General features: G+C 31.9%; 1 protein-coding gene across 1 annotated transcript in view; it reads right to left on the minus strand.

The window, feature by feature from the left end:
• The window catches only part of LRRIQ3 (leucine rich repeats and IQ motif containing 3), a 144727-nt gene that overhangs the window by 121417 nt on the left and 10527 nt on the right, over positions 1-12783 (minus strand). Inside the window, exons 2-3 of the mRNA XM_019743761.2 lie at positions 7908-8156; positions 6022-6345 (exon numbers count right to left, since the gene is read on the minus strand). Coding sequence (XP_019599320.2) covers positions 6022-6345; positions 7908-8156 — 573 coding nt within the window. The remainder of the gene's footprint in view (positions 1-6021; positions 6346-7907; positions 8157-12783) is intronic.

Genomic DNA, 12783 nt, shown 5'->3' on the forward strand with positions numbered 1-12783 from the left:
AGTTTTAGCCATTCTAGTTTCTTTACATTTCCATCAAAAGTTTAGACTAATTTTGCCTATATCTACAGAAAATCTTGCAGCTTTTGATAGAAATTGCATTGAACCTATATATCAATTTGGGGAGAACTGAGACCTGTATTTTGCAGAGTAAATTCATAAATATGCTATGTCTTTCATTTTATTCAGATCTTTGATTTTTTTAATCAGTGTTTTATAGTATTCAGCATACAACTTCTGTGCCTGTTTTGTTAGATTTACACCTAAATATTTCATTTTTGAGTGATTATGAATGATATATTTTTAATTTTGGTGTCTATGTTCATTGCTAGTATACAGAAATCTGATTGATTTTTGTATGTTTACCTGACATCCTGTGGCCTTGCTAAGGTCACGTTTTAGTTCTAAGAAATTTTTTTTTTGGTATATTCTTTGAGATTTTCTACATAGGTGATCATTTCATCAGCAAATAGAGTTTTATTTCTTCTTTTCCTATCTGTATGTCTTTTATTTCCTTTTCTTGCTTTACTGCACTAGCTAGACTTTCCAGTACTATGTTGACAAGAGAAGTGATAGTGTTTTGCTCCTAGTCTCAGGGGAATAAAAAGCATTCAGTCTTTCACCATTAAGCATAATGTTAGCTGTAGGTTTCATGTAGATGTTTTCAATAAAGAGGAAGTTTCCTTTTTTTTGAGTTTTTTTTTTTTTTTAAATCATGAATGGATGTATAATTTTGCCAAATGCTTTTTATACATTGACTTATACATTTGATATTTTCAAATATTGAACCAGCCTTGCATCCCTGGAATGAGGAACATTCGCTCATGCTATATAATTATTTTTATATATTTCTATTTGCTAATATTTTGCTGAGTTTTGTGCTTAAATTCACAAGGGATATTGTTCTGTAATTTTCTTTTTTTGTACATACTGTTTGGTTTTGGTATCAATGTAATATCACCTTTCTAAATTAAATTAGGAATTGTTCCCTTTTATTTTCTAGAAGAAACTGTGTAGAATTGTTCTTTTTTAAACGTTTGGGAAAATTCTCCAGCAAAGCTGTCTGGGACTGAGGATTTCTTTTGTAGGAGTTTTTAAATTATGAACTTAATTTCCTTAATAGTTATAGGATTATTTAAATTATCTCTTGCATGTTAGGTGATTTTTGATAGTTTGTGTTATTTTGTGGAAGTATCTACTCATCTAAAGTGTCAAGTTTATGCATGTATCATTATTGTACTAGTCTATTATCCTTTTGATATCTGCAGGTCTGTAGTGATATCCTTTATTTTGTTTCTGATATTGATAATTTATTTCTTCTCTTTTTTTTCTCTGTCTTGCTATAGGTTTGCCAATTTTATCGATCTTTGCAAAAGAAAAACAAACAAACAAAAAAACCCAGACCTTTGTTTTACTAATTTTTCTCAAGTTTTTTGTTCATGATTTCACTAATATCATTTCCGTCCTTCTGCTTACTTTGGGTTTATTCAGCTCTTCTTTTTCTAAGTTCTTGTGAGGCGGAAGGGATCTTAGACCACCAATTTGAGGCTTTTCCTCTTTACCAGTATACACATTTAGTGCTATAAATTTCCCTTTTGGCATTGCTTTAGCTGTGTCCCACAAATTTTAGTACCTGGTATTTCCATTTCAATTCAGATAATGTATTTTTAAATGTCCTTTGATAACACATCTTTGACATATGGATTTATTAGAAGTGTGGTGTTTAGTTTCCAAGTGTTTGGAGATTTTCCACTTATCTTCCTGTGGTCAGAGAACACACCCACATGATTTAAATTCTTTAAATTTGTTGAGGTTTGTTTTATAAAATAGAATATGGCCTATATATGTTTCCATGAGCACTTGAAAAGAATGTGCATACTACTGTTGTTGGCTGGAATGTTCCATAAATGTCAATTAAATTCTGTTGGTCAATGGGGTTGCTGATTTTTTCTATATCTTTCCTGATTTTCTGTCTAGTTGTTCCAATTGTTGAGAGAGGAGTTTTGATGTCTCCAACTGTGATCATGTGTTTCTCTATTTTTCATTTTGGATATATCAGTTTTTGCTTCAAATATTTTGTAGCTCTGTTGTTTGGTGCATTCACATTTAAAATTACTATCACTTCTTCGTAGTTTAAACAGATTATCATTATATAATGAATAATTTCCTTTGCTCTTAAGTTTACTTTATCTGATATTAAGATGACTGGCCAGACATCTGATACTGTATAAGTTGCTAAAACTCACTATATATTATGTTCTGTGAAATAAGAGCAATACCTTTCCAAGACCAAGAACATACCAAAGAATAAATAATCTATTTTTCAGAAAGTCCTTCCCCATCCATCTAGCTAAAGTAGCCCAAATCTCCACTCCTTCCATAATATGTCACTGCTTTCTTTTCTTTTCTTTAGAAATTAACATTATCTGGAATTCTATTTTTTGTTTTTTGTTTTTTGTTTTTTTTGGCTGACAATTTTATTTCCTGTGTCTTTACACTGAACTTCATGAAAGCGGGACCTTAATCATATTATTTACCACTGAGTCCAGAATAAACCCTCTCATGTATTAGGCGGTCAATGCATATTTGGTGAAGAAATGAAGGAATAAAATATACAAAATGCCTACCACAATGGCTTTTACTGAGTGTCTGCCCTCTATGTTGTCTTCTTTGTTTCTGCCACTGGCTGTCTGCCTATATCAACCTTTATATCATTTTTTGCCTACAGTAATTTACTTTTTGCTCTCATCTGCCTCCTAACCCCTATTAATCTGCTAGCAAAGTACTGGATTAATCTTTTTTTAAAAAAAACTTTGTCAATACCATTTATTCATAGACCACCAACTATGACAGAACCACTCTAATTTTCCTACTCAAATAACTTCATTGCATTCACTAAGAAGTCTATATGCCTTGGTACGCCATTCAAGGTTCTTTTCAATACCATCCCCTAACTTCCCATTAATTCCTTAAATGAACCTCAGTCATTTTTGATTGTCCTTAAAAGGGTCATGAATGTCCCCACCTTGGATTATACCATACCACACAATGAGAATACCTAAGTGAAATTCTCCCTTTAGCGCCCAGGTTAAAACACCCAGACATGCATCCTGCCTTGTTTTTCATTTCCCTAATTTTTACAACTATTATCACAAAATCATGAATATACCTTTTTTTTTTTACATAAAGACTCATATGCAGTTATAAAAAGTCTTTCAACTTCCTAATGTCCAGCCTTCCCATGAATAATCACTATCTGTTGTTTATACACCCTCTCTGATGTGATCGCCAGTGTCCAATGAGTTCTTCATCAATTTTCAATGCATTTATATGTAGATTTGTATATATATATTTAGAATATATAATAAACATTATTATGCAACACACTTTTTTACTTCCTATACCTTTTACCTGATTTTTTCTAATACCTGTAGAGTTTACCCTCTCTTTTGAACTCATAAAATTTATTTGTTCTAATATTCTTATGTCATGAAGCATTTTTCTTACATTTTTATCTAGCCATTTAAGTATTTTATAACCTCCACCTAGATAAAGTTTCCCAACAGCTTCTTGCAACATTATAAAAATCAACATAAAATGATGATTGTACATGCCTGTGTCACCAAATTAATTGTTTAGGAATTGAATATTTTTATCTTCTTCCATTAATAATCCAAATTGTCTTATAAGGCATTGAAAAAACAATAAAACTATCTCTCAATGAACTCATTCAAATATGAAGACTTGAAAAAATTAAGATCAACTTTCAATTAAAAAACAAGTATTTTGAATCCACATAAAACTTCTAGAACTAAGAAGTGAGAATAGTGGCATGACATAAGATTATAAAAACATCAATTACACACACACACATACAACACACACACACACACACACACACACACACACACACACTAGAGTGTGTGTATGCAACAAACAATCCAAATATGAAATTAAGAAAACTATTCCACTCACAATCAAAATAAATAAAATACCTAAAAATAAATTTCAACAAAATCAGTGCAAGACTTGTACAATGAAAATTACAAAGCATTACTGAGAGAATTAAAGAACATCTAAATAAATTGAGAAATAGGTCACATTCAAGAACAAGAATACTCACTATTTTAAAGATGGCAATTCTCCACAAATGATCTATAAATTTAATGGACTCCTTATCACTATACCAAAGGGAAGCATTGTCAAAATTGACAAGCTCATACTAAAATTAATTTGTAAACACAAGGGAATCTGAATAACCAAAGCAGTATGGGGGGGAGGGAAGGCAAAGTTGGAAGACTCAGACTTTCCTGTTTCAAAATGTAACCACACAGCTACAATAATTAAAACTGGGTGGTAATGGTATAAAGATAGATATAGAGACCACTGGAATATAACTAAGAGTCCAGAAATTAACTCTTACATTCTTATGGCCAATTGATTTTTTACAAAGATATCAAGAAAATTCATTGGGAAAAGAATAATATTTTCAGCAAATGGGGCTGTTATAAATGAATACTTACATGCAAAATAATAAACTTAGACCTTACTTCACGTCACACATAAAAATTCATTCAAGATAAAACACAGATCTAAATTTCATAACTATAATTATTAAGCCCATAAAAGGAAACATAGGAGAAAAAAATCTGTGACCTAAAATTAGGCAGAGTTCTTGGATACAACACCAAAAGCACAATCCATAAAATAATTCATAAAATTAGACTTCATAAAACTCAAAAATGTTCTGCTTTAAAAGAAACCACTAAGAAAATGCAAAGACAAGCTACAGGTTGGGAGAAAATATTTGTGATTCACATATCTGATAAAAGACTTATATCCAGATATCTACTCTTACAACTCAGTAAGACAAACAAGTCACTTTAAAAATAGGCAAAAAAATCTATACAGACATTTCAACAACTAAAATACATGAATAGTTACAAGCAGATGGAAAGATGTTTATCATCATGACTCATTAGGAAAATAAAAAATAACACCACAAATGAAATACCACCTCACATCAACCAGAATGTCTACAGTGCAAAACACAGAAAATACTAAGAAGTTGCAAAGACATAATGAAACTAGAACCCTCTAATACATTGGTGGTTTCCACTTCTTAGAAAGCAATTCAGTTTTTTTAACAAGTTAAACATAAACTTACCATACATCCCAGCAGCTGCATTCCTGAGAATCTACCCAAGAAAAACGAAAACTTATGTATATACATAAAGACATGTAAGTAGGTATTCATAACAGCATTATTCATAATAGCAAAAACTGAAAATAATCCAAATGTTCATCAATTGGTGAACGGACAAAGAAGATACGGTATATTCTATGTAATAAAATATTACTCAGCAACCGTAAAGAACAAACTACTGATTCATGCTACAACATGAATGAGCCTCAAACACATCACACTAACTGAAAGAAGGCAGATGCAAAAGACTACATATTGTATAATTCCTTTATATACAAAGTTTAGAAATGCAAATTTATAGACAGAAAACAGATCAATGGTTATCTAGGACTGGGGTTGGGAGTGGGGATTAACTGCAAATGGGAATGAGAGAAACTTTTGGAGTGGTGGAAATTTCTAACATTGGATTTTGGAGATGGTTATGCAGTACTGTTAATTTACTAAAATAATTGAATCATACATGTAAAATGGGGGAATTTAAAGTATGTAAGCTTGATATCCTTAAAGCTATTAAAACATAATGGAGACCAAATATATATGAATATATATATATATATATATATATATATATATATATATATATATATATAATGTTTCTCTACAATTTGACATTTTTCTGCTCAACAATTTTCATGCAGTAAACATACAAACATTTTATAAATTTCAGTTATAACACATTACTAATATATTTATTACTATATGGTATCTTACATAACTGATGCAAAATACTAGTTTTATATAATTTAGGCATAATCCTAAGAAGCTAAAAATGTATTTCTATAAATTTACTTAAAACAAACCCTAATGAAAGCATGTACCTTTTTCAAAGCCGGGGAGAAATTAAAGAAAAGCCGTTGGTTATACGTTTTGAATCTTTCAGGAAGATGCCAGTTCTGAATTATTTCTTCATCAGAAATCACATGATGATCCAGTGCTTTGAGAGTCCATATACTATTGACAAGAACATGTCTATATCCTTTTATAAAACTTACTGGACAATCAAACATAGTGAGAGCAATAAGGCTTTGACAGGCAGATAACATACATACATTCTTTAACTTTGCAAACCCATTGTCATGAAGATAGAGAAGTTTTAGATTCTTCAATCCCCTCCAAAACTTGGTATCTGGTAGAATTTTTACCTGAAATATTATGAATAATAATACTTTAAATACAAATATAAAATTCCTATAAATTGCATGGAAACTAAAATATATTAAACATCATCTAAAATTCAGTATTTTCCCAAGTGACAAATTTCTCATCAATAAGTAAGAACAGAATTTCTAATTATCCAAATGATGACTGGTGTAAAAACATAATACACTGGACATCTGGAATAAGCTATCATTATTAGTGTAATTAAATGAGTAAACATATACTTTGTTCAGTAAAAATTCCTTTGTAATAGGCTGCCTCTCTGAAGTTTTCTAAAATACTTTCCTTACATAAAGCATTAAAAAATCAAATCGAACAATGTGATGCAACACATTGGTGAAATACCTGTATGCTGAAAACGACAAGACATTATTAAAGAAACTGAAGCAGACATAAATAAATGAAAATATATTCCACGACCATGGATTGTGACAATTGAGATTGTTACAATGCCTATACTATCCAAAGCGTTCTACAGTTCAGTGCAACCCCTATGAAAAATTTCAATGGCATTTTATTTTTACAGAAATAGAAGAAACAATCCTAAAATTTATATGGATCTACAAAAGACCCTGAATAGCCAAAGCAATGTTCAGAGAGAACAAAGCTGGAGGCATCAAGCTCCCTGATTTCAAATTATAATATATTACAAAGCTATAGTAATGAAACAGTATGCTATTGGCATAAAAACAGACACATAGTTCCATAGAACAGAATAAAGAGTCCAGAAAAAAATGCACACATATATGATCAATTGATTTACAACAAAGGATCCAAGAATATACGATAGGAAAAGTATATTCTCTTTAATAAATGATGCTGGGAAAACTGGACAGACACAGGCCAAAGAATGAAACTAGACCACTATCTTTTATAATATACAAAAATTAACTCAAAAAGGATTAAAGACTTGAAAGTAAGACCTGCAACCATAAAAATCCTAGAAGAAAACATAGGCAATGAGCTTCTTGACACTGGCCATGGTGATGTTTTATTTTTGAGTCTGACACCGAGAGCAAAGGCAACAAAAAGCAAAACTAAACAAGTGGGACCACATAAAAATAAAAAGCTTCTGCATAGCAAAAGAAAACCACCACTGAAATGAAAGGGCAACTAACCAAATGAAAGAAAATACTGTAACTACAGAACTGATTTGTAACTATGTGGTGACAAATGTTAAGTAGGATACTGGGGTGTTCATTTCACAATACGCACAAATATCGCATCATTACATTGTATACCTGAAATTAAAATGATGTTATATGTCAGTTATGTGTCATCAAAACAGAATTAAGGAGTCAAGAAGTATTCCTAACCTAGACTAATGATTTAAGAAGTAAAATAAAACAAATCACACACTTTTAATTTAAAAGTTTGCTTATATTTTAAATGTTGTATTTATACATTTCATATTTTTATTTATGTTTAAATGTTTGTTCATATTATACAAAAGACTATAAGGGAGAAATATTGTGGATAGATAACATAAATGCTTATTAAATGTAATTTAATTTATATGGAAATATCTGAAATGGCTGTTGCTTACCTGATTTCCATGGAGATCAAGTTTGATTAATTTTATACAATTTTGAAGTGCATGAATATCTGTAATAAAATTGTTTGAGAAGATGCATACTCTAAGAGAGATACAAGATTGCAAATTTTCCATAGATTTTAAATGAAGACCACTGAACTTCACAAAAACAAAATCTTTCTGATCTTCTATAATGTTTGCATTATAGTGACTCCATTCTTCATGACTGGTTAGCTCTTCTGTGATGGTTCCATGAAACATCTAGAAAAAAATGGTAAACTGCTATCAAAGCTTTTTCAACTTCCAAAACTAATTCTATATGTAAATAAAAATATTTGCTAATAGATAGTAAGAAAAATGGGTAGAAAAGTAATTTAAAAAAAAAAAAAAGAATTCCCATAAAACCTTCTATCTCAAAGCATCTTAAATGACTACTAAGATTTACATCTCAAAATGTATCATTGCCCTCACCAATAAACTAAATCAGTAAATGAAAAACCTCCTTTTTCCTAGAATACTTTGAGGATGGAATTCAGTGAAAGAGTTGCAATATAAACATCGCCTCTTGGCAAGACAACTGAAAAAAAACACAAAGAAAACTATACCGTACCATACTTTCTATAATAATTTTGCTCAAAAAAATACTGCTGAACAAAGAAATACATTGAATGATGAATTCCCAAGTCAGGAAAAGGGAATCTTTTGTGGGAGAGGCTAAAAAATGCAGCTAAATGAAATGAAGGTGCAATACAGGGCTTCAACTGTTATAAATATTTATTTCCTGAAGAGATAATTTGCAATCACACTATATTTATGTTCAATTCAATTAGGCAATTAAGATCTAGAATTCTAATAGCTTCAAAACTTGACTGATTAAGTTTGTCTAAAACTTTTGCATCAGAGCTGTTTTGCATAATTTTATATAGTATTTGTCATATATATGAAATTTCTCTTACTGTGGTTAATTTCAGCTTTCATAGAAGGCAGTCACTCAGTGATAGTTTAAAAGAGAATACAAAAGCTCCAGTGGCCTATCTGAGCGCGTTTGGTAAGATTAACCACCTTCCCCATTTCTATTTCTACCATATGGGGGAAATGAGAATTAATGTGAACATCCAGATAAACCTTTGCACTCTTTAAAAAGACTGGCTACTTTTTATGTCCTGGCCAAGGCCTACAACTATAATCTTCAAACTCTAAATATCACCTAAGGAATGCATCAACAGGCGCATTTCCTGGTCCCCATATCATATCTATGTCATCAGAGTCTCTGGGCTGCTGGCCAAGGAATTTGTAATTTTGCATGCCTCTAGGACTCAGCGGTGTCCAAACTTTTTTCAACGTTTTTCTCCAAGGGTCATATGCGGTAAAATACACAAGCAGTCGGGCCACTCACTCGAGGTGAAGTACGTATTGCCTCACCGGGTTTATTTAAGTAAACTAAATATATTTTTGGAATTTGCTGTGGGCCAATAAAAAATGGATTGCAGGCCGCAGTTGGCCCGCGGGCCGCAGTTTGGACACCCCTGCAATCCATGGACACATTGACAAAGACTAGCCTAAACTGTAAGTAAACCAGTCTTCCAAATATGAAGAGCCAGATATGGAATAAATAGATATGAATAAACGCTTACAAACTCATCAAGCTCTGTAGCTACTGAAATGAAGGACAATGTCTAAATGCATCCATCATTTGAACTCCTTATTTAGAAACGCTCTTAAGAAGTCTTTCTTCAGGGTCTCCTTTGAAACACCTACTTTTCCAAAGTGACCTAAATGTAGGGTAACTCCAGTTTATAACAAGGACTTATGAAAGACCATATCTAAGGTACAAGAAAAAAATGATTCAAGACGGACAAGAGGTGATAAAAAGTTTTAGCTATAGAATCCAATTTTTAAAGTAAAAAACAATTCTGCGAGAAATCTGCAAAGTGACAGTCATATACAAAACAAACGTGTTTTTTTTTCTATTCCTTTTTTATAGTCAAGTGATTTTTTTATTTAATTACTAGATACTGTTTTAGATTTACAGAAAAATTGAGAGGAAAGTTCATAGAGTTCACATATATTCCCTCATACCCTATTTCACAGTTTCCCCCTATCAACATATTGTGTTAGTGTGGTACAATTGTTACCAGTGATCCAATCTTAATGCCTTATCAAAAGTTAAATTATTTAGCTCATAAACTCAAAACAAAACCTCTGAATGACCAACACACATCAACGTGGAATAGCAGAGATCCCATTTCTTCATATAAAGCTGAAGCTGACTATGTATTTCACACTTCTTTGGTGCATAAATACATATCAAAAAAACAAATAAACAAACAAGAAAACACAACAAAAATGAACTCATAGATACAAACAAAACAAAAAAAATAGATTGGTGGTTGCCAGAGGAAGGGGTGGTAGCAGGCAAAATGAGTGAAGATATTCAAAAGGTACAAATACCTAGATATAAAATAAGTAAATCATGGGTATGTAATGTACAGCATGGTGATTATAGTTAATAATACTGTACTGCATATTAGAAAGTTTTTAAGAGAGTAGATCTTAAAAGTTCTCCTCACAAGAAAAAACAATTTTGTAACTATATGTGGTGACAAATGTTAGTTAGATGTTTTGTGGTGATCATTTTGCAATATATAAAACTATTGAATCATTATGTTGTACACCTGTAATTAATATGTCACTTATACCACAATATAAATGTAAAATAATTGATGGATATGAAAAAAGGTAATGCTAACAGACATTCGTTAAGTATTGTATATAATAGCAAAAACATGATTCATCCTAAACGTCTTCAAGGAGAGTTTTAACTAAATAAAATATTGCAACACAGTCAATGGATTACTCTTAATGCCTTAAAACTGATATCACAGAGCACAGTAACACGAAAAAGTACTGATAAACAAACAAGTTATTGTTTTTGTTTTAAAATATTTTTCACTGCATTGACACTTGAAAAGGGTGACTTTTATGGTATGTGAATAATTTTTTTTAATTAAAGCTTATTGGGGTGACAATTGTTAGTAAAGTTACATAGATTTCAGGTGTACAATTCTGTGTTACATCATCTATAAATCACATTGTGTGTTCACCACCCAGAGTCAGTTCTCCTTCCATCACCATATATTTGATCCCCTTTACCCTCATCTACCACCGCCCTCCTCCCTTACCCTCTGGTAACCTGGTAACCACTAAACCATTGTCTATGTCTGAGTTTTTGTTTCTCATTTGTTTGTCTTGTTCCTTTGTTGTTTTTGGTTTTTATACCACACATCAGTGAAATCATATGGTTCTCTGCTTTTTCTGTCTGACTTATTTCACTTAGCATTATAATCTCAAGAGCCATCCATGTTGTCACAAATGGTCCTATTTCACCTTTTCTTACTGCCGAATAGTATTTCTTTGTATATATATACCACAACTTCTTTATCCATTCATCTATCGAAGGACATTTTGGTTGTTTCCATGTCTTGGCCACCGTAAATAAAGCTGCAGTGAACACTGGAGCAAACTTGTCTTTATGTATAAATGTTTTCAGTTTTTTGGGGTAGACACACAGGAGAGGGATTGCTGGGTCATATGGTAATTCTACTCTTAATTTTTTGAGGAACCTCCACACTGCCTTCCATAGTGGCTGCACTAGTCTGCATTCCCACCAACAGTGTATGAGGGTTCTTTTTTCTCCACAACCTCTCCAACACTTGTTACTATTTGTCTTGTTGATGACAGCCATTCTAACTGGGGTGAGGTGATATCTCATTGTGGTTTTTATTTGCATTTCTCTGATGATTAGTGATGTTGAGCATTTTTACATATGTCTATTTGCCATTTGTATGTCCTCTTTGGAGAAATGTCTCTTCAGGTCCTCTGCCCATTTTTCAATTGGGTTGTTTGTTTTTTTGTTGTTGAGTTGCGTGAGTTCCTTGTATATTTTGGATATTAGCCCCTTATCAGAGGCACTGTTTGCAAAAATCTTCTCCCATTCAGTTGGTGGCCTCTTATGTTGTCGATGGTTTCTTTTGCTGTGCAGAAGCTTTTAAGTTTGACATAGACCCATTCAGTTATTTTAGCTTTTATTTCCCTTGCCTTTGGAGTCAAATTCATAAAACACTCTTTGAACCCAAGGTCCATAAGTTTAGTACCTATGTTTTCTTCTATGCAGTTTATTGTGTCAGGTCTTATGCTTAAGTCTTTGATCCATTTTGAATTAATTTTGGTACATGGTGACAGATAGCAGTCCAGTTTCATTCTTTTGCACGTGGCTTTCCAATTCTCCCAGCACCATTTATTGAAGAGGCTGCCTTTTCTCCATTGTATGTTTTTAGCTTCTTTGTCAAAAATTATCTGTCCATATTTACGTGGTTTTATTTCTGGGTTCTCAATTCTATTCCATTGGTCTATGTGTCTGTTTTTCTGCCAATACCATGCTGTTTTGATTATTGTTTCCCTGTAGTACAAGCTAAAGTCAGGGAGTGTAATACCTCCAGCATTGTTTTTTCTTTTTTTTTCTTCTTAAGATTGCTTTGGCTATTCGGGGTCTTTTGTGGTTCCAAACAAATCTGATGATTTTTTCGTTCTATTTCTTTAAAAAATGCCATTGGGATTTTGATGAGGATTGCATTAAATCTGTATATTGCTTTGGTTAATTAAAATATTAATTCTTCATTTAAAAAAATAAGTGAAAAAGTAAAGTAATGAAGAAAAATATACCAGGCTAACACTAATAAAAAGAAAGCTGCTGAAGCTATAATACTTCATACAGGACAGACTTCAGAGCAAGGAAAATAATGAGGACAAAGAGGGGCAGTACATAATGATAAAGGGACAATTCTACAAGAAGGCATAACAATCCTCATATCTGCAAGTTCCTAAAACC

The sequence above is a fragment of the Rhinolophus sinicus genome, linkage group LG06 (genome assembly GCF_036562045.2).
Source record: "Rhinolophus sinicus isolate RSC01 linkage group LG06, ASM3656204v1, whole genome shotgun sequence".
Classification (NCBI taxonomy): domain Eukaryota; kingdom Metazoa; phylum Chordata; class Mammalia; order Chiroptera; family Rhinolophidae; genus Rhinolophus; species Rhinolophus sinicus.